The sequence below is a fragment of the Vespa velutina genome, chromosome 13 (assembly GCF_912470025.1).
Source record: "Vespa velutina chromosome 13, iVesVel2.1, whole genome shotgun sequence".
NCBI classification, from domain to species: Eukaryota; Metazoa; Arthropoda; class Insecta; order Hymenoptera; family Vespidae; genus Vespa; species Vespa velutina.
This window is the reverse complement of record NC_062200.1, coordinates 3,926,177-3,951,756: the sequence shown is the minus strand read 5'-3', so window position 1 is coordinate 3,951,756 and position 25,580 is coordinate 3,926,177. Positions and strand designations below refer to the sequence as shown.

The 25,580-nt window shown below is 39.0% G+C and overlaps 2 protein-coding genes across 4 annotated transcripts in view; both read right to left on the bottom strand.

Moving 5' to 3' along the window:
* Nucleotides 1–277: 277 nt before the first annotated feature.
* LOC124953607 (spectrin alpha chain) lies at nt 278–9,051 on the bottom strand. Of its 2 annotated transcripts, XM_047505205.1 has the most exons (10): nt 8,940–9,051; nt 8,574–8,839; nt 8,232–8,463; nt 4,474–8,090; nt 4,348–4,392; nt 1,462–3,989; nt 1,330–1,384; nt 846–1,224; nt 586–752; nt 278–508 (listed from the first exon to the last, which is right to left on the bottom strand). In XM_047505205.1, exons 2-10 carry the CDS (start codon nt 8,724–8,726, stop codon nt 380–382), a joined length of 7,305 nt encoding a protein of 2,434 aa, XP_047361161.1. In that variant the 5' UTR covers nt 8,727–8,839; nt 8,940–9,051; the 3' UTR covers nt 278–379. The 2 variants fall into 2 exon arrangements, with proteins under 2 accessions (XP_047361161.1, XP_047361163.1); XM_047505207.1 differs by lacking the exon at nt 4,348–4,392.
* A 2,505-nt stretch (nt 9,052–11,556) lies between these two features.
* Nucleotides 11,557–25,580, bottom strand: part of LOC124953608 (ecdysone-induced protein 74EF-like) — a 66,436-nt gene continuing 52,412 nt past the window's right edge. For both annotated transcript variants that reach the window (XM_047505208.1, XM_047505209.1), the window contains exon 6: nt 11,557–13,685. In XM_047505208.1, coding sequence (XP_047361164.1) covers nt 13,135–13,685 — 551 coding nt within the window. In that variant the 3' untranslated portion in view covers nt 11,557–13,134. The remainder of the gene's footprint in view (nt 13,686–25,580) is intronic.

The window sequence follows — 25,580 nt, the reverse complement described above, 5'->3', positions numbered from 1 at the left end:
TATGTGTATTACCTTTCCTACTTTTGTAAATATTATATATAAATTAGCTAAATAATTTTATTTAATATTTTATATTAACCATATGTGTCACGATTTCAATATTCATAAATTACATATCTCATGAAACGCCCGAAGCTGCACTTTGCATTTGCTGGAAGCAAGTGTGATAATAAGATATGTAATAACGTTAAACACGGAGAATAAAAAAGTGGATAAAAGAGAATTATAGTAATAAAGTACGCATATAAAAATGAGGATTGTGTAATTCCTCTAAAGCTATCATCGAAAACTGTATTGTAAAGAGTAACAGGGCAAAAAATTATATTTTATATATAAATATATATATGTATAGATATAGATATATATTATATCCAAATTATTAGTTTTGGAAAAGAGTACGAGTAAATTCTATATAATCCAATGCTCCCGTGATTGGTCTTTCCGTTTTTGGATCAACGTATGGTTTCATACGTGCCACGCAGTAGTCAGCCATTTCTTTCGTAAGATTCTGAAAAAAAAAATTACATCATAATATAAAAAACAATAACTTACAAACTGCAATTAAATATATAATGTTATACATACAGCATATAATTCTTCCTTCGTTACATATGGCCGATCTGCCGCTGTAATGGCACGGAAGGCATTTTCTATTTCCTCCGAACTTTGGACATTTTCTGTTTCTTTGCTTATCATAAACGCCATGTATTCTTGTAACGATACGTAACCATCTCTGTTTGGATCGACAATATCTAGAAATAACAAATTCCATATTAAATATAGAACATTATAAGAAAATACTAAAGCTATAATAAAGTGTAAATGATGATAAATAATCAACAAACCAAGTATGTTTTCAAATTCTGGATCAGGTTGACCCTCTTCGACCATTGGTAAATCATATCCAAGTGCTCTCAAACATGATTTGAATTCTTGATGATTCAATCGTCCACTCTTATCCTTATCAAAGTGTTTGAACATCATTGAGAATTCTTTAAGGGCATCTTCAGAAACACCGGATTGATTTCTTGCTTGAATTTGTTGTTCAAGATTATGTTGCATACGCATTCCAAGTTGATCCAATTGATCCCATTGTTGTGCCAAACCAACTGTACTATGTTCTGTATAACGATTATCAAGGATTAAATGCTCTTCCAATATTGCACCAAGATCTTCGATTTTCTTCAAATCTTGACGACGTGCTCGAACTTCCTGAGTTTTTCTCTATAATAACGTAATCGGATAGATATTGAAATTATATATTATATGTTGGATATTTTCGAACTTTAAATTAGGTAGAAATAAGAAATTTCTCATATTTATACAAACCTTTGTTGCTTCCAATTGTTGTTCCAAAGAACCAGAACCTTCCATCATAGATGTTCTATAAAGTACGAAAAAAGTATTGTTAAATAAAATTATTGAAATAATTTATAAGTAAATGAAACATAAATTATATACCTTGTTTCTGCCAACCATTGATGGAATGCATTAGCATGTTTAGCGAATTCTTTTCGTAATTTATCATTTTCTTCTTGTCGTTGAGCTTCCTTTGCCAGCTCTACGTCACGTTCCTTGATAATCTTTTGCAAATTACGCCAGGTATCTTCCAGTGCTTCCATCGTGAACCATGTATATGGATTTGGGCCAACATTGAAGCTCTTTATTTGTCTATCGAGAGCAGCAAGCGCTTGGAAATCTGCTTCAGCGGAAGACAAGCTTGCTTGGAATTGAGCATGAGCTTCCCGTAGTGCACGAATCTCTTCGATGCTGTTACATCTAACTGGATCAGTTAAATCTTCCTCTGCATTTTCGAACCACGAATTGAAAGCGGAAGCTTTCTTGGCAAACGTAAGATAAAGTTCTTCTATCTGTCTAAACTGATCCTGCATTCTTAACAATCGTTGTTTACGTGCATCAGAATCTGCCAAGAGTTTCTGCCAACGAGTTATCACATCAGCATGACGTTTCTGAATGCTCGGAGTTTGATCATGTCCAGCATCAACGAGCATTTCTTTCAAAGAAGTAATATTTTGTATACCCTCGTGTTCGAATGCGTGTAAGCCAGCATCGAAAGTTTCCTGCTTGGTTAATAATGTTTGAACGGTAGATAAATCACGTCCAAATTCTTCCGAACGTACATGGGTTTCTTTGTCAGCAATCCATGATTCAACAACATCGGCTTTCCACATAAACTGCAAATACGCCGAATTATCGTTGAGACGAGTTTTTCTTCTTGCTGCAAGCGCACCAAGTTGTTCCAATTTGTTACGCAATTGCGTACATCTTTGTCCAATAGCATCAGCTCGATGATTGCCAGCTTTGATCAATGCTTCCCCAGCTTCGCAGATGTCTTTGCAACGTTCTCCATGAGCGGCAAAATCGGTTTCAAAAGCATCATGTTTCTTTAACAAACCTTGAACAGCAGCCATTGTATCACCATAATCTTCAACTGAAAGCAATTGCTGCTTCTCAGTGATCCACGCTTCTTCTTCTTCGACCTTCGCTAAGAACTGTTGATACGTCAAGGATTCGTCCAACTTTTGACCTCTGTTAGCAGCCAATTGTTTGAGTTCGGACCAGGCTTGATTGAGAAGCTTCAAACGTTGTTCAATCTCATGTGCACCCAAGTTAGAAACATCCATCAATTTTTCTCCTGCTTCTTGAACTGCTTGAATGGCAGGTTCATGACTACCAAGTTCAGCTTCTAATCTCTTATGCTTCTTTTTAAGATTTTGTACGCCTGTTAGGTCACGACCATAATCGTCAGATCCAACCAATAATTTCTTTTCCTTGATCCAAGATTCTTCATCGGCGATATCACGGAAGAATTGATGTAATGTGTTAGCCTCGTTGAGTCTTGCTTGTCTATGTGCAGCAAGATTTCTAATACGTTCGTATCGTTCGTTTATGCTCTGTCTCTTCTCTTGAATACCAGTTGCATCAAATTGTCCACTTTCAATGAGAGAATCTGCTTGTGCATTCATATCTTTGATTCTTTCTTCGTGAGCTTGAATATCCGCCTCGACCAATTGATGTTTCTTCATCAAATTTTGCACGGATGCTAAATCTTTGCCCGCATCTTCAGAAGTTAATAAACTTTCAACCTCACCAAGCCAAAAGTCTAAATCCTTTACAGCCGCAATGTATGTACGTTGTTTATTGGCCTCTTTCAATTTCATAGATTTCTCTGTAGTCTTTTGAGTAAGATATTCCCACTGGTCAGCAATGGATGCTAATCTCTTTTGAACTGCATCTTCGGAACCCGCGCATTGATGTTTCTCTATCAAATTTCCTCCCATTGCTAGAACCGACTGAATTCTATCAGCATTAGCTGCAAGCTCCGCTTCGAACGCTTGATGTTTCTGATGTTTCGATTGTATGTTAGCAGGATCTTTGTAATTTTCTTCCGTAGCTAATTGCAATTTTTCAGCTATCCAATTTTCAATTTCATCAGCATCTCTAGAGAATTGTTGAAGAGTCTGGGATTCTCCTAATTTCGATCGTTTCTCTATAAGAGCGTCCTTCAAATGTCTCCAACGATCCAATACTTGACAACGTTTCTCGTCTATCGGCTTGGCTGCATAATGTTCAGCTGCAATCAATTGATCAGCTAAAGTTTGTAAAGTTGCAATTTTCTCTTCGTGCGCATTTATAGCTTTATCAAAATCTTCGTGTTTCTTTATCAATGCCTCAACATTATCGTTACTATCAACGGTGTCTGCACTGCTCAAGAAAGCTTCTCGTGCGCTCATCCAATTCTCCGCTTGTTCACAGTCTCTGCAGAATAATTGTAGTTCTAAGTTTTGATCCAATTGCATGCGTCGTTGGATCCAAGCTTTTTCTAATTCCTGACGAGCTTCGGCCATTGATTCGAGTTTTTCCTGGATTTCTACACTGGCATAATGGCTTGATTGCAATAATTGTTGGCCAAATAATTCAAATGCCTGGAATGTTCCAGCTCTGGCATCGATTTCCATTCGGTGTTCCTGTAAAATAATAGTAAAAATCAAATTAATAAGATAATAATGAATTTTTTTTGCTATAAAAAAAAAAATAAAAAAAAAATAATGAAAATCCTGCTTTTTTTTTTTTTTTTTTATGAAATGCACAATTGTATTGTTATATATCATTTCAATCCACTCAATAAGAAATGCTATAAGCGGCAAACGAAGCTGAAAATATTCAAATTGTTAATGAGCTAATATCTTCACGGAAAACACGATCGCTTTCGTCTTGTTCTAATGAGCTTTAATATTAAATAATATATGCGTGATAATTAATTGTACGTATTTTCAGAGACAAAGCGTCGCAAATACGTCGTTGCATGCTAAAATCCTCTGATACCTCTGGAAGAACGCCGTATCGCGCATCTATCTCTGCTCTGTGATTCTATAATTCAAATAACTTGTGAACGATCTGTGGGACTACGAGAAAGGAATTCTTTTATAATAAAATCTATATTAGATTTACCTGATGACGTTCGAGCAATGCCTCAGCCCCCGTAACATCCGAAGCAAGCTCCTCAGAAGCAACAAGACCCATCATTGAGTTTATCCATGCCATCAAATCACGATAATCGCTAAGGAATCGTTGTAAATCGTAAGAGTCCAATAATTTTTCTTTTCTACTATTAGCTTTCGCTGTGAGTTGAGTCCATTCTTCATTGATCTCTTTTTGTTTAGCATAAGTTTGTTCAGCTGTTTCCGGATGAGATTGCATCAAACGATTCGCTGTTTCATCCAACTGTTTAATTTTATCTCCAAGGGCTGCTAAATCTCTCTCCAATCCTTCGTGTTTACGTTGCAACGCTTGAACGCTACGTAAATCTTTACCAAGATCATCGTTATTTAACGCCGCGTCTTTCTCACGAATCCAATCTTTCGTTTCGTCAACGTCACGATGGAAACGTTGAACTTCGTGAGCAGAACCCAATTGGCTCGCTCGTTCAGCTGTAAGCGTTTGCAGGCTCTTCCATTTTTCATTCAAATCTTGTATTTGCGTCTGAATCTTTAATGCAGCTTCCGTCTGTCCGAGACTCATCAATTGTACAGCAATCTCGTTCATTTCTGCGAGACGTACCTCGTTAGCTTTTAGATCAGCCTGGAAATCATCGAATTTCTTTTGCATCACTTCTACTTGTTCCAAATCTTCACCGACATCTTGTACTTGTGCATGATTTTCTTTGTCCTTTATCCACGTTTCTAATTCAGCGGCCTCTCTGACGAGAACATAAGCCTTCGCAGTTTCGTTCAATTTAACCTGACGTTCTCGAGCCAATCTCAAAAGGTCATCGTATTGTGCTTCAATCTGTGCTTGCCTAGCTGCAATTGAACTTTGCTCTCTTGCTAAATTCTGTTGCGAAGCACTCAAGCCTGCCTCAGGTTCGACACGTTTGACATATGCGGCTGGTACAAAGCCTTGGCGATCATTGACCTCTACTTTCCACCAATCTTTATTATTGGAATTGAGAAGAGTCAAAGTATCACCTTTTTTCATGGATACTTCTCTCGGTGATTTTTCAGCGTAATCGTATAATGCAACGACACATTCTTTACCCGTTATATCAATGGTAGGAGTTTCTTGTTGACGACAGGAAGCTGCTTGCTCGCGTAAAGCTGTTATAGTACTGGCAAATGCTTCTAGATCGCTAACAAGAGCTTCGTGTTTCTTTAACAAGGCCTCGGAACTGTCTTCATCTTTACCGTAATCGGCATTCATAACGATCGGTCTTTTCTCTTTCATCCAGGATTCAGCTTCATTAGCATCAGCAAAATACTGATGTGCCTGAAGCGAATCATCAAGATCATTTTTACGTTGTCGTGCCTTTTCTTTCAATTGTCCCCAGTGTTCATCCAAAGCAGCAAGACGTTGACTAATCTCTCCAGATGCGAAATGACCGTCTTGCAACATGGTTGAACCTGCTTGACATACAGCAGCTACTCGTGGTTCGTGATTATTGATTTCTGCTAGAACAGCTTGATGTTTCTTTTGTAAATTCTGAACTCCGATAAGATCACGTCCACGATTAGTAGATGCAGCGACTGGCTCTTTTTCACGAATCCAAGCTTCCTCGTCTTCGATATCTCTAAACAATTGTTGAACTTGTAAAGAATCCAAAAGTCGTTGTTTTCGAACGCTCATGGGTCGTTGCAAAGCTGAATAACGCGCTTGTAATTGGTCTTCCTTGGATTTTATGTTATCAGCATCAAAGTGTCCTTGTTTAACAAATTGTTCCGCGGCTTGAGCTATACTTTCAATTCTATCCGCGTGAGATGTTACATCAGCTTCCAAAAGGGCATGTTTCTTTTGTAAGTTTTGAACGCTGGTCAAATCCTTTCCATAATCTTCTGACATAAGCTGCCCTTCAACCTCCGAAAGCCATAATTCAATGTCTTCGACCGTACGATTAAATTGTTGTTGTTGAGACGCTTCTTGTAATTTTGCACCTTTTTTCTCTGTAGCATGTGCTAAACTTTCCCATAGCGATACAATTTCTTCTGTACGAGTACGTATACGATCACTGGCATAATGATTGTTATCTATCAATTCTTGTCCTGTTGCTACCAACTCTTCCATACGAGTTTTATTAGCATTCAATTCTTGTTCGAAATTCTGATGCTTTTGAACTTTTCCATTAAGATTAGTTGGATCCAAATAGCTATCATCGGTAGCAAATTTAAGTTTCTCATTAATCCAACCTTTGGTTTCATCGCAATCACGTTCGAATTGTTGTAATTTATATGCATCTTCTAAACGATGTCTTCGTTGCGCAGATTTGTCAAGAAGTATAGCTCTTCTTTCTAATAACATTTGTCGTCGTTGAGCAACATCGTCTGCAGCATAATGTTCTCCCTCTATCAGCTTCCCAGCAAACTCATCTAATACTTTGATCTTTTCTTCTTGAGCTGCCAATGACTTGTCAAAATCTTCGTGTTTCTTTATAAGAGCCTCTACACTGTCAAGAGAATCGCCCAAGTCTTCGTTAGCTAAAAATGCTTCTTGCTTTGCCATCCAAGCATCAGCCTGTTCTGTATCTCTATAGAATAGTTGTAAATCCATACACTGTTCGTATAAAATACGTCGTTTCTCCCATAAACTAAGAAGAGACGCTTTATCTTCTGCAAGAGACTCTAATTTACGAGCTACTTCTTCAGCTGCATAATGTTTTTTCTCCAAAAGTTTATTGCCAGCCATAATTGTAGAATCGAAACTATCTGCTCTGGCATCTATTTCTCCTTTGTGTTCTTGATGTCTCTCTAAAAGGGCCTCAGCCCCAGCCACATCTTTAGCAAGTTCATCCGCAGAAATAATTGCACGCATATCATTCATCCAAGAAACTAAATCTCTATAATCAGCCAAAAAACGATGTAAATAATACGATTCGTCGAGTTTCAAACGTCTTTCTTTGGCTTTTGCCGTTAGACTTTCCCAAGATTGAAGGATTTCTGCTCGTTTAGCTTGTATTTGTTTTGAATGGTCTGCTTGGTGAATAGCTGCCAGACGATCTGCTTCTGCTCCTAATGTATACACCTTATCTTCTAAAGCTGCAAGATCGCGTTCTATACCCTCATGTTTGCGCTGAAGTGTTTGCACACTGGCAAGATCACGTCCAAAGTCATCAGAAGATAATACAACATCTTTTTCGGCAATCCAAGCCATTGTCTCATCGGCGTCTCGATTAAATCTTTGAATCTCATGTGCTCCAAATAATTTCTCTTGTCTAAGGATAGCAAGTTGTTTCAATCTTTGCCATGATTCATTTAATTCCTCTTTTCTACGTAAAATGGTATCACGTTCTGGATGACCGTCTAAGAGAAGTTTGTCTGCGATTTCATTGACTTCTGTTACTCTGTACTCTTGACTTGCCATATCTTTCTGAAATTCATCAAATTTCCTTTGCAATACTTCAACATGTTCTAGATCATGACCAAATTCATCAGTAGTCACAAATGCCTCTTTATCATGGATCCAAAACATGACTTCATCACAGTGTCGTATAAATTGTACAAGAACTAAAGCCTGCTGTAATTTCAGCCCTTTGTCAGCCAATCGTGACAATAATAATTCCCACAAGCTATGAAGTTCCTCTGTAAAATTAAACATACAAAAGAATATATATATATATATATATATATATATATATATATACTATATAGAAGTATAAATATAACAAATAAGATATAACCAATTATGATTCATAATAAAAAAAAGTTGTCGCCTATGTTTACCTAATCTTTTACGAATGACATCACTAGCAAAGTGATGTTGCGCTATCATCTCAGAACCGGTATTATCGAGTAATACAATGGCATTGGAGTGAGCAGCAACTTCTGCTTCGAATGCTTGATGCTTCTGAATTTTGGCTTGCAAATTTGTCGGATCTTTGTAGCTTTCATCTGATGCTGCTTGTAACTTTTCGTAAATCCATCCCTCGAGTTCATCCGCATCTCGCTTAAAATACTAAAGCGAAGAATGATCGTTAAGGGAAGAAAAAAAAAGAACCGACGCAATTTATTTATTACATTATACGATAGAAAAGTAAATATAAATCAACTGAAATATCATATTACTTGAAAGCGACGGGAGTCCTCGAGTTTATCTCGTTTATTACGAGCTTCAGCTTTGAAATTAGCATATCTTCCAAGAACTTGTTCACGTCGTTCTTGAATATCTTCTGGATTTTCCAGAATTTTCACCTCCTTCGGTGTTATCTGATCCATCATTGAAAATTCTTTATATCGAACGTCTTTAATGAATATCCACTTGCGGCCAAGATGGCCGAGGGGTGTGGCTGGTCGATTGTTCTTTTAAAAATCAAGAATTCGCTTATCTGAAACTATAACAATGTTTAACAATATACGTTCAACTAAAACTTTTATATCTTTTATTTAACAAATTTCTACGACTCATAAATAAACTCGACTAAAAATACACACTTTCTTCGTGCGCTCCAATAACTCGCTTAGATCCGTTACTAACGCGCTCTCTCTGCACAGTGACGTTTCGAGGAACACGTAACGGTGCGGCTGATACGTGATTGGTCGATTTATTTCGTACTGTATTCAACCAACCTTACCTTAGCTCAATAGGTCAAATTCACATTGGTTGAATTTCTTTATAGATATATATACAATGTATATAATGGGATACATACAAGCATATAATCATGATTATGACGTTACGTTTATCTTTCGAAACTTACGTCATGTAGCTATATATGGCATTTCCGAAATAAGTAGGAAGGTAGTATTTATTTGATAATATTAAGTAATTGGATAATTTTTGATCATTATTTTTATCAAAGAAAAGTTTTATAGAACATGATTTCTGAAAATATTTAATATATTATGATAAAGGATGCTAGTTATAATAATTCTATCTTAAATAGATTTATAGAAATATTTGTTAAATTTAAATTCCAATGGGTAAATTGAATAATCTAATAGAGCATTTTTACGTTATGGTACAATAATCTTTTATTAAATTTCACCTACAAACAACGAATCACAGAACGTTACATTAGAGTTCCTTACATCAATCCATCGTGTCTTCATATATTTTACAGGTAAATAATTATATATTTATCCCTATTACAATAAAGTCTTATTCGTTAAAATATCTTGTAGCGTAGTCAATCATTATGTGTATATATAAATTTAATTCACCTAAAAATATGATTTTTTGTTGTAGTGTTCATTCATCGTTTATAAGTGTCTGCTATCATGTATACAAGTGGTACGTTAGGTATAGGTACTTGCTTTTGTCCATTGTACTCTGATATTTTTTTCCTTAATTTTTGTATGAATATTCATATATATTCTCAATGGTTCCGTATTATATAGAAAAATTATTATTTCAAAAATCTTCATATGTCAAAAGACTTTTTTCATCGACAAAAATCTAAAACTCTACTCCACCAAACGAGGATAGGGCTAACATTTTTTCCTTCTTTTTTTTTCTTCTTTTTTTTTTTTTTTTTTTTTTTTTTTAAGTACCTGGACAAAGTGATGGTATTACAATATAAATCACTAAAAGTTTTATGTTTTTTCTTCTTTTTTTTTTTCATTTTTTTTCATTTTTTTTTTATTTTTTTTTTATTTTTTTTTTTTTTTTTTTTTTTGTTAAAAGGCAACATGTCTTTGTTAATACAAGAAGGCAATTTGCTTTGTATCATCGGTATATCCGGCGTCCCCAAGACATTTATGATTTTAACGATACTGAATATATTTTTAAGTGGCAAATGTAAGGGACCATTTTACAGGCATTATTGGCAGCACTGGATCACTTTGTGTGTGTGTGTGTGTATTATTCACTGTATTCACTTCTTGAAAATATTCCAACATTATATTGTTAATTAGCTGTACTCTAAGAGCATTTATGTCTCTTAAGTTAAAACATACTCTCTGATTTTTACATATTATTTCACTTCGCATTGTCTTCCGCAGTCACGAAGAATAATAACTAGCATATACGTTTTTTTGTTGTTTTTTTTTTCTTTCGTAAGTATATCCTCAACGAATCCTTATGTACAAAACTTAGATATACAGAATACACTTGCACTCGTACGTACTTCGCCATCGTGGGGCGTCAATAAATTAAATTTTTATTTTCTAAATTATTATTATTATTATTATTATTATTATTATTATTAATATTATTATTTACTTACTATTATTATTATTATTTACTTACTATTATTATTATTATTATAATTATAATTATTATTATTATTATTATTATTATTATAATTATTATTACTATTGTTATTATTATTAATATTATATTCTTATTATACATCCCCCTCCCCGAACTTTAGAAAGATTTCTCTACGTTACAAAAGTACGATGTCTTCGATACAAATGAGTATGAAAAAATCGACGAGTGTGCGTTAATTAGCTACGATCGAACTTTCATCGAATATAATCGAAAATTACGTTCGATGCGAGTCGCAAATTCCAGTATAAAAAGAAAACGTATATAATGCATGTGATATATATATATATATATATGTAAATACATATATATATATTTCCATATATATATATATTTATATATGAAAAAAGTTGGAAACGCTTCGTTAATTAATTCGAGACATCGTACGAGACGGTCGAGCCTCCTTCTCCTCCTCCTCCTCTTCGCAATTACATCCCCCCCCCTACCCTTTTTCCTATCCTAACACACATCATGACGCGACGGAAAATCGTCTCATAGACACATTAAACTCCTCCTCCTCTTTTCCCTCCCCCTCGCCAATGATTTACTCTACATAACATACAATATATATATTCATATAATATATATAATATTCAATAATATTTATATATATTTATATATTTATATTTATATTTATATGTACTTAAGATATATATATATATATATATATATATATATATATATATATATATATATATATATACTTTTTTTTTCGTTCTATATATATACAGCGATATATAATGTCTGTCTCAATAATATTTTATGAATTAGTAACACTAGGTTGCTAAATAATAACATTCTTGGACCTCATTTGTATATAGCCAGCACCTTACGTTGTTGAACCTTCAGCTCGAACGGAAGAGTCATCCCTTCTGTTATATTTAAAAAAATATAAAGTGTAACCATTCCTTCACTCCCTCCTTTACTACTTTCCTCTCTTCTCTCTTTCTCTCTCTCTCTCTCCTCCCTGAGCTCGTTCCGCAAAATTCTTTTAAAACGGACACATTCTCCATTCTCAAGGGAAACTCTTTTTTCCGCTCCCTCTTAACCCCTTTTCTCTCACTCTCTCTCTCTCTCTCTCTCTCCCTTCTCTATTTCTCTCACGTCCCTTTCACTCTCTTTCTCTCTTTCTCTTTCTCTCTCACTCTCTCACTCTCCCTCCTTCTCTATTTCTCTATTTCTTTCTACTTTCCAAGTCTCGTCACAGCCCTCATTTCGTTTCGCATTAAAACTTTTCAGGTTTTTATTAAACGTTTCTTCGTCACGCCACATATAACAATTTTCTAGATAACATACATAATCATCTAATATACAATAAATAATTTATCGCGTTTATCCCCAATGTACAATTTTCGCTTAAACTTTTTCTTTCTCTCTGTCTCTTTCCCTACCTCTTTATCCTTTCTCTCTCGCTCTATACTTTATAGGTTAAGTAATTCGTCCACAATGATCTATCTTCTTTCTTCTTCTTTCTTTTTTCTTCCTTTCTTTCTTCTTTCTTTTTTTTTTCTTTTCTTTTCTTTGCTCTCTTTCAATAAAATACAATTAGTAATGTCTGTCCCGTAAATATAAGAACTAAATTTTGTACAAATTTGTAAACGAGCCCGAAGCACGCATAAACGCATATGTACGCTTGTGAGTGTGTGTGGTGTGTATATATATATATATATACATACACGATGTAGCATACAGCGGCGAACTTAGGATCTCTTCGTGGACGTTAATAATTAGATTGATTTTTTTTCTTTCTTACTTTCTATCTCTCTTTTTTTCTTTCTTTCTCTTCAACTATTCTAGCACACAATATATATATATATATACACATATATATATGTATATATATATATGTACATATTCTATATACCTTCGTAACCCAGAACAAACCAACAGACAGCAGACAGCAGACATACACGCATACACATCTCATCATACATACGTGGACGCAAGTAAGCACGCACGCACGCACACAGCCAAGAACAATGTGTATGTATTGTTTTAACAAAGGAGGAGACGAAGCACGAGTAGAGAGAAACTCCTTCGCTTATTTTGGAAAAAATGGATTATTTTTTCCCCGATCGTTCCTTAAAATTATTCATCAATTGCGATAATTATCGCTAGTTTCATCGACCCGGTAAACGGGTATGAAATAGAAACAGTATGTTCGAGTCAGAGAGGGCGAGCTCTTACACGATTTGTAGGATGTGCGGCGGCAGGTCGTCGTTGAGACGATTCAGCATAAATAATCGTCGGCGCTCTCAACGACGATGATCTTTTAAGAAAATTCAAGTTTTCAATGTAGCGGTAACCACCTCCTTCTCCTCCTCCTCCTCCTCCTCCTCTTCCTCTTCCTCCTCCTTCAGCTCTTTCTCGTGCTCGCGCATAATGCTCCTCCCTCGGGGAACAACAAAGAGACCTATCTCACGCGCCCGTACAATCGATCTCTATTATGTCCTTCGGTACGTCAACGAATTGATACACCAATCTCTGGCCGTCGACCTTAGCCAAAATGCCACGTTGATAATAGTATCTCAAGGCGCGACCCATCGTCTCGTAATTCATGTCGGGCTTATTCTTGTGCAAACCCCAGAGTCTTGATACCGCCTTGCTATCGACCAATTTAAATACTCCTCTCTCGCGATTCGTCCACTTTATATATCGCGGACAATACTCTCGATCCTGCAACAATTTTAACAGAAATTCCCAGAGATATGTCGTCGAGCCTTCTCGCGATTTCCTCTTAACCGTCGCTCCCTCCCCCTGACGTGGTTTCTTCAACTTGTTCTTCTTTGAACGCGGCGGAAAACCAAGTTCCAGAAGATAAAGATCGTCCGATACCGAACTCGTCGCTGCTTGTATTACACTAGTCGGTACTCCACCAGGTCCTCTTGGCGGGCTTGGTGTACATGGTGTAGCGAATTGTCCTCCTCCGCCATACATCGAGTTTACGTAACTGCTATAACTCTCGGACACTGTAACGAGAAAAAAAAAAAGATAAATGTTTATTTAATCTTTCTACCAAAATGCAAATAGATCAAAATAAAAAAAAAAAAAAACAGAGAGAAAGGAAAAAGAAAAACCTTATAGAAATTTCCTACGTTCGAAATTCAAACTTTTTATCCGCAGATAATACGAAGTAGTACGCTATAGCTTTGCTAGATAGCGCCACGCTATGAAGATTTATAAATGACAATTTTCAAAATCATTTCATTTCATTTTATCACGCGAATGGACTCCACGTAAGTTGAGAAATATCTTATTCCAAAATATCGTCATTATATTTCAAGGCCAATCGACTTTCTTTCTTTCTCTTTCTTTCTCTTTCTCCGTCTCTTTTCATAACTACGATGCTACAGAAATATTGTTAGAATCATATTACGATCTATAATTTCTATCGGATTATTTCTAACCCCCAAACCTTAAACGCGAAATCTTCATTATCGGCTCGATTTATCGTAAGGAGTCAATTTAACAAGGCATTCGTAGAGTCAGTTTTCGCGCCACGACTCGGATATACATATGGTCGCGGTTCAACGTGCAACGAAACACTATTAATAGCCCTACTCTCCACGGACACGATCGTCGCCGACGGCGACGGCGGTGTCCTGCCGTCGTTTTCTGTCGCCGGATGATCGATGTTTCGAGAACGCGTTGGCCGGGCTCGATAACGGAGCCCCTTTTTCCTGTTTACTCCCCCATCGATCTCCCCCCGCATTCTCTCTTCTGCATGTTTCTCTTTCTCTCTCTCTCTCTCTCTTTCTCTCTCTCTCTCTCTCTCTCTCTTTCTCTCTAGCTGTTATGTCTATCTGTCTCTTTCTCGTACAATGATTATTCATCTCTCTCTAAAGCAACACGAACAAAACGACTGTTCTCGAATAAGAGGAAGGGAAGGAGGAAGAGGAGGAGATGGAGGAGGAAGAGGAGGAGACGAGGGAATGTAGAAGGAACGCGGATGAAGGGGAAGGAGGAACGAAAAGTCGAATTCACGATCCGTAGACGACGGAAACATCGTTTATGGCCGCGTGCCGGTTCGATCGCGAGCGATGTCAGGGTGTTGCTTGTCTCTCGTCGATCGTCTTCGTTCGGTGCACCCGTACCAGCGATACGAGTTATACTCGTCGCACGATTTGTCTTCTGCCGAGAGAGAGAAAGAAAGAGAGAGAGAGAGAGAGAGAGAGAGAGAGAGAATGAGAAAAACAGAAAAAGAGAGAGAGAGAGAGAGAGAGAGAGAGCGAAGAAAAGGAACATGTAGAAGAGAAGAAAACGAAATATACAAGAGAGAAAGAAAAAGAGAGAAAGAATAGAGGCGTGGCGTCAGGAACGTACGCAGAAGAATGAGAACACGCACAAAAAACTGTTTACTCTTTTGATTTCTATAATCTTGACTTTGAAACGTTCGTTCGTTCCATTCGTTCGATCGACAGGATTTGCTAATGTGAAATCAAACGAAGCAACGAACGACGACGAAGCATCTAACTGTATTACTCATTTCTCTCTTTCTCTCTCTTTCTTTCTTCTTTCTTTCTTTCTTTCTTTCTTTCTCTCTCACTCTCTCTCTCTCTCTCTCTCTCTCCCTCATTCTCAGCGTTCTTATATATTTTTTACATGACAAGCAAGGTTACCGCGAATAGGAAACGTTTTATACATACGCCACTGACCGCGTGTGGTCAGTACCTTTATATGTATGCGTGTATGTGTGCGTGATGTGTATAGCTCGACGAAGAGAAGGAGGGTAAGAAGTTAGACGCACGGATAAGGAGTCAAGGGAGAAAAGAGAAAGAGAGAGTGTATGAAAGAGAGAGAGAGAGAGAGAGAGTGGAGAGAAGTGGAGGGAAAGGAGCGATGCATGGAAGGAGAAAAGAGACCGAAGAGTGGAAAAGGAAGAGAAGAGAAGAAAAGAGAAGAGAAGAGAAGTGGAGAAGAGAGGAAAGGAAAGGAAAGGAAAGGAAAGGAAAGGAAAGGAAAGGAGAGGAGAGGAAAGGAGAGAACGAGAAAGAGAGCGGATTCTGCCTGCAGTAGTATGATAGAGGACTGACCCGAGCCAAGGTTGCACGGGTGACGCCATCAAGCGGCTACTAGTGCATAATAGCGCCGCGACTGCGCTAAAATCGGAACTCCGTGCCTTCCCCCCTCTCCCCGTCCCTTTCATCCTGCATCGCCACCACTACACCACTTCTCTTCCCCCTCGCTTCACGCTCCTCCCTCCCAGCCATCCCACTGTTCCCTCGTTCGTCCACCGTGTTTCTCCTCGTTCCTTCCCTTCTCTTCCCTTCTCGCCCTTTCCTCCTATCCCCTTGGCCCTCCTTCAACCCTCACCAATCCCATCTCGCTCTCACCGTCTCACTCTCATTGCAGTTCCTTGGGGGCTCGCGCGCTTTCGCTGTTTGTCGAATGATTCCTTCGACTTTATTCGTGAAACTTCGCTCTTTTCTGACTTCCGAGCCTCCCTAGAGAGAAAGAGAGAAAATACGAAGAGAAGAAAGAAAGAAAGAAAGAGAGAGAAAGAGAGAGAGAGAGAGAGAGAGAGAGAGAGAGAGAAAGAAAGAGGGAGAAAGGATGGGATAAACGTAGAGAAAATACAAAGATAGAGCAGAAGGGGATTTGGATTTTCGAGGTGGTTCTAAAAATAAAGAGAACGTTCCGTTGTTCTCTCTCGAGCTATGCGAACATATATATATATATATATATATATATGTATATATTACTATATGTATGCATGTCGTGAAAGAGAGAGAGAGAGAGAGAGAGAGGAGAGAGAAAGAGAACGATTCTCGAAGCGAGAAAGAAGAGTGACGAGAAAACGGAATGAGAATAAGAAAGAGAAAAAGAGAGAGAGAGACAGAGAGAGGGAGGGAGGGAGGGAGAGAGAGAGAGAGAGAGAGACAGCTGAAGCGGACTGTGTTTACGCGCGGTATGACTGGCTAGATGAGTCAATCTCGTAGACCCGTTGTCTAGGAGCCTTCAAGTGGGGGAAATACTACTTCACTGACCTATACCACAGAGAGGTAGAGAGAGAGAAAGAGAGAGAGAGAGAGAGAGAGAGAGAGAGAAAGAGAGAGAGGAGAGAGAAAAGAGAGAAAGAGAGAGAGATAGAGGAGAGAGAGGAGAGAGAAAAGAGATGGACGAGAAGGAACGTACGACGTGCGAACGCGATTTAACTTTTTCGAAGACGAACGTACGCTTAATGAGTATGTGACGCATCTATTTACATGCATATATACATATATATATATATACATATGTATGCATGTATATTAAAAGAATCTATTATTTAATCATCGAGGAAGTTCGATTTACGTACGTTCTATATCGAGTTTCCTCTATCATCGTCACGGTGGCAGAGCCATATTATTTTGGCATTCCGCATTCCGTCGTTTGGCACACAAATCAAAATATGCGTCTTAAAAACGCATTGAGTCAAAAGAAACTAAAACTAACTGAGAGGAAAATGATGATTACGCGTATGCGTGAAAGGAAAAAGAAAAAGAAGAAGAAGAAGAAGAAGGGAGTGTTATAAATGTGGATGGAAGGTATCGATGATAGTCTATTGTAGGTGAGGAAAAGAAGAAGAAGAAGAAGAAGAAGAAGTTAGAAGAGAAAGAGAAAGAGGAAGAAGAGGATGAGGATGATGAGGATGAGGAAAAGGAGGAGGCGGGAGGAGAATAGCCGAAAGTATTCGACGACGGTATAAACAAAGCGATCATGGATCACGGATCCCGCGAGCTGCTGTAGTCTCGTGGAGCGAGGCGTGCAGTAACATATAGCGGTGCATATACAGTGGAGGAGGAGGAGGAGGAGGAGGAGGAGGAGGAGGAAGAGGAAGAGAGGGAAGAGAGGAGATGGAGGGAAGTAGGATAAAGATGGGCCATGGCGGTGTGCGTCGGTGCAAGGGACGAGAGGGTGGAAGCGGGAGATGCGGCGGCGGCGGCGACGACGGCGGCGGTGGCGGCGGAGGAAGAAGAAGAGGTGGTGGTGGAGGAGGAGGAGGTCGAGAGAAGGGGAGAGTTGACCTTCAGCTGCGCCGGGAAAGTCAGGCAGTCACTGACCGACAGACTAACTTAACTGCTCTATCCTTCTCCTCCTTCTCTCTTCTCTCCACCTCCATTCGCGAGCGGCTAGTCCGATGCACCGTGCCACCACCACGCACATACATATCACATATATGTGAATATATATATATATATATATATATATATATATGTGTGTATAGACGTATACACACGGAGCAAGAGACACACGACTAACTCCAGTGTTCATGGACGCCGACGACGCGACAAGCCGTTCCTCCTCCTCCTCCCCTTTTTCTCTTCTCGACTACCTCCATCTCCTTCTTCTTCTTCACCTCTTTGCCCCTCTACTCCCCTTACTACATCTCGTCGTCAACGTCCTCATGTCTTCGTCGTCTTCTTCGCTCTTTGCCAATGCTCTTCTCTCTCTCTCTCTCTCTCTCTCTCTCTCTCTCTCTCTCTCTCTCTCTCTCTCTCTTTCTTCTTCTTTTTATTTTCTTCTTGCCTTTTGCCTACCCTTGCTTCTCTGTCTCTCTCTCTCCCTCACTCTCCTCTCTCTCACTTACTCACTCTCTTCCTCCCTTTCTTTCTTTCCTTCTGTCTTCCTTCCTTCCTTTCTTTCTTTCGTTCTAGACCTAAAGTAGCCCTTCCTCTTTTGCTCCTCCTTCCCTACTCTCTCAGCCTATTATGTTACCCCATTGCCTTGAGCTACTACTATCTTTAACCCCCGACACTCGTTGAAAATCGTCAACTCTCTTACACTCGAGCGTATATATGTATCTATACATGTATATATGTATGTATGATGTATGTATGTATGTATGTTGATATATGTATGTGTTAGGTATGGTATGTATGTGTGTATGAACGTATGTATGTATGTATTATGTATGTATTATGTATGTTTTCTTTCTCTCACTCTTCCCTTTCTCCCCTCCACCGCCCTACTGAAATAAAGAAGCAGAAAAAGAAATGAAGAGAGAGAGGGGGGGGAGGAAGGGAGGAAAAGAGATAGACAAATGCGGAAAAAGAAGAAACAAAATTGGCAGATCTCCATGTCGAGATACGTCGAAAATCAAAATTTCGAAAGGAAGCTTAGCTTATCCGTTTTCAGTGTATTTAATGTTATTCCCGGTTACTGACAAGAATGAAAAAGACAAAGAGAGAGAGAAAGAGAGAGAGAGAGAGAGAGAGAGAGAGAGAGAGAGCGAGATAGAATGAGAGAGAGATAATCACGTTCCAGACTACAGGCGTGGTTTTTCTTCTACGCGACTACCTTGACTCGTAATAAAGCGTACAAAAGACAGACTACTCCCCCTACCTTACCGACCGTGTTGGTTTCACGAATCCGCAATGACCGCATACCTCTCTCTCTCTCTCTCTCTCTCCCTCTTCCATTCTTTTTTTTTTCTTTCTTTTTTTATTTCTTTCTTTCTTTTTCGTTCGAGGAAAACTACAAAAAAAAAAAAAGGTGTTATGAAGAGAGATCGCACAGGACTTTTGGAACCGATCGAAGAACGATATCGTCATCGTCGCGAATAATAAAAATCACGTTAAATCATCTGTACGATCATCTGTTCACGATACCAGAAACATGTTATGAGAAAGAACTATTACTTTTAGTACTACCACTACTACTACTACTATTACTACTATTACTATTACACTACTACACTACTACTACTACTACTACTACAGCTGTTTGCTACTGCCGCTATTACTACTACTAACTTCGTCTGGTACTTCGCGAGGAAGAACCAATAAAAGTTCCTAGGCAATAGAAAAGAAGAAACGGCCGTGAGCGCGTTCTCGTTCGATTTATATCCCGCAGGGGCTCGGAGAAGAACTAAGAAGAACTAAGAAGAAAGAAGAAAGAAGAGAACGAGAACAAGAAGAAGTATATATCCTGGCGTACGTTTCTTCGCGGGTTCGTCGATCGTTCGATGAGATTCTTATTGCCAGCTTCCTGCTGCACGTATCACGCTGGTGGGCAGCACCCTCGCTCTCTCTCTCTCTCTCTCTCTCTCTCTCTCTCTCTCTCTCTCTCTCCCTCTCTTTCTCTCTCTTTCTTTCTTTATAGGTTACCTCTAGCTCGAAGCATACACGGAAGTCTCGAAAGCGTTTGAAGAGAAAAAGAAGAAGAGGAGGAAGAAGAGGAAGAGGAGAAGGAAGAAGATGAAGGAGGATAAAGAGGAGTACTAGGTGCACCCTATGCTTTTCCACGCATAGTCCATTATCGTGTTCTATCGTAGAACACGTATATAACTACGAATCACAAGTCTTCTTATATATATATACATATATATATATACATACATACATATGTGTGTATGCATGTGTGTATGCATGCATGTATGTATGTTGTTGTATCTATCTAGTAGACGCTGGGGGACCGGTCCCAACTGTGCGTGCACTGCCTACGTCGCACGCATTATTTCTTTTCGCAAACCGACGTGGACAGAGGTCAAGAAGAAGAAGAAAATAGAAGAGAAGAGAAGAGAAGAGAAGAGAAGAGAAGACGACAACGAGACGATGGGAGAGGCGAGAGTAAAGAGGAGGTGCCGTTGGTGGAGGTGGAGAAGTAAGAGGTAGTCGAGGAGAAAAGGGGGAAGAGGAGGATGGTCGAATGGGAAGAATGCGTGACTCTTCTTCCGTCGTCGCGTACGCGACGTGTGCGAGGTCAGTGACCATGAAGCGCGTACAAGGTGGGCGCGACTTCTTGCGCGACTTAGAGAGAGAGAAAGAGAAAGGAGAGAGAGAGAGAGAGAGAGAGAGAGAGAGAGAGAGAAAGAGAGAGAAAGAAAGAGAGAGAGAGAGAGAGAGGGATAGACCTGGGGCTGGTCGCGTCTTCGAGCTGGAAAATGCGACGCGGAACGAATACTTCGTACACGTAGTATGCGATACTCGAGCTAATATAGAACGGCTCGCGAGGAACGCGTCGATCCTAAGAGGATATATGTATATATATGTATATATATATATATATATATATATATATATGTATGGATATATGTATATAGATGTATGAGCGTGTGCATGTGAAAGAGAGAAATATTCTTAAATGTCGACGAGATAGAAAGGGAATGAGAGAGAGAGAGAGAGAGAAAGAAAGAGGCAGAGAAGGCTTCTGGACTTTACGGTATACTTTGCGGGAGAGACTACTACACTACTACAAGACGAGTCTTTTCTCTCTCTCTCTCTCTCTCTCTCTCTCTCTCCTTTTTCGCTGCCGGGTATACGAAACCGCGGGAGGTCGCTGAGATACATTGGGGTAACGATGAGACGGTGACAAGGAGAATGTTATTTGTACATTGAACGTGCCTCTAACGATCCCAATAATGTACCAATTGTTAATATAATTTTTGCATTTAGCACTTTCAAGGAGAAATTCCTGATTGAAATCGCAAGAATTTATATTCTCTCTATTTTCTTTCTTTCTTTCTTTCTTCCTTCTCTCTCTCTCTCTCTCTTTCTCTCAGAAAACAAACGTGATAACCTCTTAACGACACACTGCCAAAAGCTAGCTAAAGATAATATACACTTGTAGCTGGCTGTGCAGGCTGGCTTGGTGATTTGGGTCAGTGCTATTGACACCGATCGAACGACTTTATCGTTCTATATTACGATTAAAACAATAAGATAAAACGTCAATTGCACCGAGGAATGTAAATAAGTTAACAATACAACACCAAGACGTCTGGCCTAGAATCAATCGAGACATATCACAAAGAAGAGAGAAAAAAGATAGAGAGAGAGAGAGAGAGAGAGAGAGAGAGAGACAGATAGAGGGAAACATAATATCAATAAGTTGTAGTAGTAATAGTAAAGTATTATTAGTAATAGTATAGTACAATGATAATCTAGTAGTAGTGGGAATGATGGTAATGGTGGTAGTAACAGTACACGTCATGACGATATAACGGAGCAGGTCTTTTCGCATAATCGACGTAATCGATAATTCGAAGAGGTTAAAGGAACGATGCTATATTCTTTCATTGCAAAGATATATATATATATATATATATACATAGAGAGAGAGAGAGGGAGGAGAAGAAAATAAGAAAAAGATATATATATATATATACGTATTTATCGAGAGCGCGATATAAAAAAAAAAAAAAAAAAACGAAAAAAAAAGAAAGAAAAAAAGAAAGAAAAGAGAAAATGGAAAATGAAGGGATATAGGAGAATGAAGAGGAGGAAGAAGAAAAAGGAGGACAAGGAGAAAAAGAAGGAGGAGGAGAAGGAGGAAGAGGACAGTGTAACGACAAAGTTCCTCCGCGCTCACTTTCTCCGATAGTGTATAGTACTCGAAGAGACAGGCTTGCTTTTCCCCTTCCGTCCATTCTCCTTCGTTCGTTCCTCCATCCGTTCCTCCTAGCTCACTCTCCTCCTCCTCCTCCTCCTCCTCCTCCTCCTCTTCCTCCTGCTCTCAAGCTGCCTCGACCATATATATCCGCGGGTCTAGGCTAGCTCAGTGGGTCTAGGTCTAGGCTAGCTGCAACGTCGCGTGTGCGTGCAGTATGCACCGCCGATGCAGCTGCGTGCACGCGCCACAAAAGATATCGTGCACAAGGCGAACGCGTCACCCTTTCTAACTTCTCTCTTTCTCTTTTTCTCTTTCTCTCTTTCTCTCTCTCTCTCTCTCTCTCTCTCTCTCTATCTTTCTTTCTTTCTCATTCTAACCTCTTCCAACTACTCGCGACATTATATTTAGAGAGACGAGTGTATGTGTATGTGTGTGCGTGTGTGTGTGCTCTCTCGCGCACGTGCGCGTGCGCGCATGCGCGGGTGTGTGTGCGTGAATATTCGTTCGACGAGATCGAGAGAACTCTCTAGATCTTTCTTCTCTCTCTCTCTCTCTCTCTCTCTCTCTTTTTATTTTGTTCTTTTTATTTTGTTCTTTTTCTTTCTCTGTCTTTTCCTGCTCGTTCCGCCATTTTTTCTTCTCTTTCTTTTTTTCTTTCTCTTCAAAAGTCCGCTTCCGCGCGTCATCTCGCGCTGATACACGCAAAACAACGAGTAACAACGACGGACAACGACACTACTACTACGACTACGATGAGACGACGACACGATGCGTATGTAACAGAAGAGGAGGAGTATAAGTGTATAGGAAGATGAAAAAGAGCTCTATGATACTCTTCTCTCTCCGTCCGTCAACAAGTACCGGAAATGAATCATTAAAAATCCTCAATTTTCAACGCGACGGCTCTCTATTTCTCTCTTTCTCTTTCTCTTTCTCTCTCTCTCTCACTCTTTTTCTCTTTTACTTCCCGCGAAGAGGAAATGCGTTTTTGTCGTAGAGTAAGGACATACCCGTTTAACTTTTATTACGAAATATGGAAAAGGAACTTAGTTTCCTTTAAAGGAAAATCGAACTTGTATCTTCGATATTAAAGAGAGAAAGCAAGAGAGAGAAAGAGAGAGAGAGAGAGAGAGAAGGAGAGAAGATATTAAGTGTGTGTGCAAGTTTGCTGATGTTTTTCGTATGGAACAGATAGAGAGATAAAGAGAAGATGGGGCAGAGAGAGAGAGAGACTGTCTCGTATAAGACAATACAAAGGAGAGAAAGAGAGAAAGAGAGGAAGTAAACGAGAATAACGACCAACAAAAGAGAAAAGCAAAAGTCACGAGAACGAAAGTGAGCGTATATGTATGTATATAAATACGTACGTACTTAAGTAATAAGAAAATAAGTATGTACGTACATAGATATGTACATAAGTTCCAACAGGAAACATGGGTTGTTAATACGTATACATAATAGTAGTGCATGAATGTGATGTGCGAATATAACGAATAGGAACTTAAAAGCACGTAGATATTTTTGTATATATATATATATATATATATATAATTAGTGAAAACAGGACAGTGGAAGCCAGGGAAGCAGCAGGCAGACACTAACATGAAGGACGCAGAGGAAACTTTAAGTTCGCCTCCGCGTGCTTAAAGAAAGGCACGATGCGTTCAACCAGACGTATACGCGCCAAAACCAGGCGGAATATACTACGATTCCTCGTATACGTGTGACAAAGAGATTGAAAGAAGCAAGGAAGATAGAAGGAGAGAAAGAGAGAGAGAGGAAGAGAAAGAGATAGATAATCATGATGCTTGGTAAGAGACAAATACATATATATATATATATATATATATATAAAATAAATATAGGAATATTATGTTTTTATGATACACATATACATAGAAAAAGAGATAGATACATTTCAGATAAAACAGAAATATATATATATATAGAGAGATAGAGAGAAAGAGAGAGAGAGAGAGAACGAGGAGATATATTACAACGTATGAGAAAGAAAGGGAAGAGGGGAGAAAGAGGACAGAGTAGAGTATGATCGTGCACGAAGCATCGAGCGAGAGCGAGAGAAAGAAGAAATAGAGAGGGGTGACGGAGGCAGAGGATGCAACGCGCGACGTCGGGACGAGGAAGGTGGCCGGCGAAGGGAAAGAGGAGGGACAGACGGGGTGAACTGCCGGCGACAAGGTCACCGTCTATACCTCGCTGAAACCGCCAATACGTGCGCCTTCGGCGTTATACTCGCACGGTACTCTAGCTACGCGAGTCGACCGCCGACGTTCGTATGCGTGCATGTGCATCCTCGGCACGATTCGACTCAACTCGGTTCGGCTCGGCACGACTCGGCTTAGCTCGGTTCAACTCGCCACGACTCGGCTTTGCTCGGTGCGGTGCACGTGCACGTGCACGCGCACACGTGCACACGTGTGAGGGCGTGCGTGAGCTAGTATAATCGGAATAAGTTAAGTGACGCTCATCGACGTAATTTTCGAGTTCTTATTATCGTTTCTTCTTCATATGAACGAATTTTTTGTTGTTTTTTTATTGTTCACTTTTTAAATTTTGTTTCTCTTCTATTCTTTTCTTTTCTTTTACCTTCTTCTAGATTTGCATTATTTTAGGTTAATATTGATTTGTTTCGTTTTTTTCTTTTCTTTTTTCTCCCAAGTATTATACTCTTGGTATTCGATATCGTGGACTTTGATATAGTCGACAGATCTCTATCATAAGGAGAAAAGAGAAGCCGGATTTTGATATATATATAGCGAATCGAATGACGAAGAAAGAAAGAAAGAAAGATGGCAACGGACGGATCGTGCGTTCTCGTCCTCGCTCGATATCGTTCGGCAAAAGGAGAAGGATGAAAGACCTTGAGGAAACATCCTTCTCATCTTCTCTTTTTCTCTCTCTCTCTCTCTCTTTCTCTTTCTCTTTCTCAACGAACCTGCACTCTCATCGACTTTATCGTTATCGCATCGAGAAACACATCCGACCCTCTTATTTTATCTCCTTCCAGGATGTACATACGTACATATATATATATACAACATGCATACATACATACATACATATATACATACATACATACACATACGTACGTACATATATACACACACAACATATACGGTATATGCTTACCCGAGAAGATCATCCTAACCTCCTTGTGTTGTGTGTTAACGTTTTGAAAAGAAAATCTACGATCTACAATTCGAGTTGTAGTACGTCCGGCTTCTTCGAGTTGAGAACCGTTTCGTGCAACAGCGCTATGCATTTTTGCCGGCGGCAGCAGTGGCGGCGGCACGCGAATACAAGCGCGCGTATGCGGATATACTCATATATATATATATATACACACACACACACACACACTCACACTCACACATATATATACACACATATATATCTATAAACGTGCATATACGAAACCACGACGATATACGTTTCTTCGTACCATCGAGCGATGTATGATATTAACACAACCACGTAAACTTACTAATATATAGATATTCCAACTTCATATAGGCACACGTATATACCAA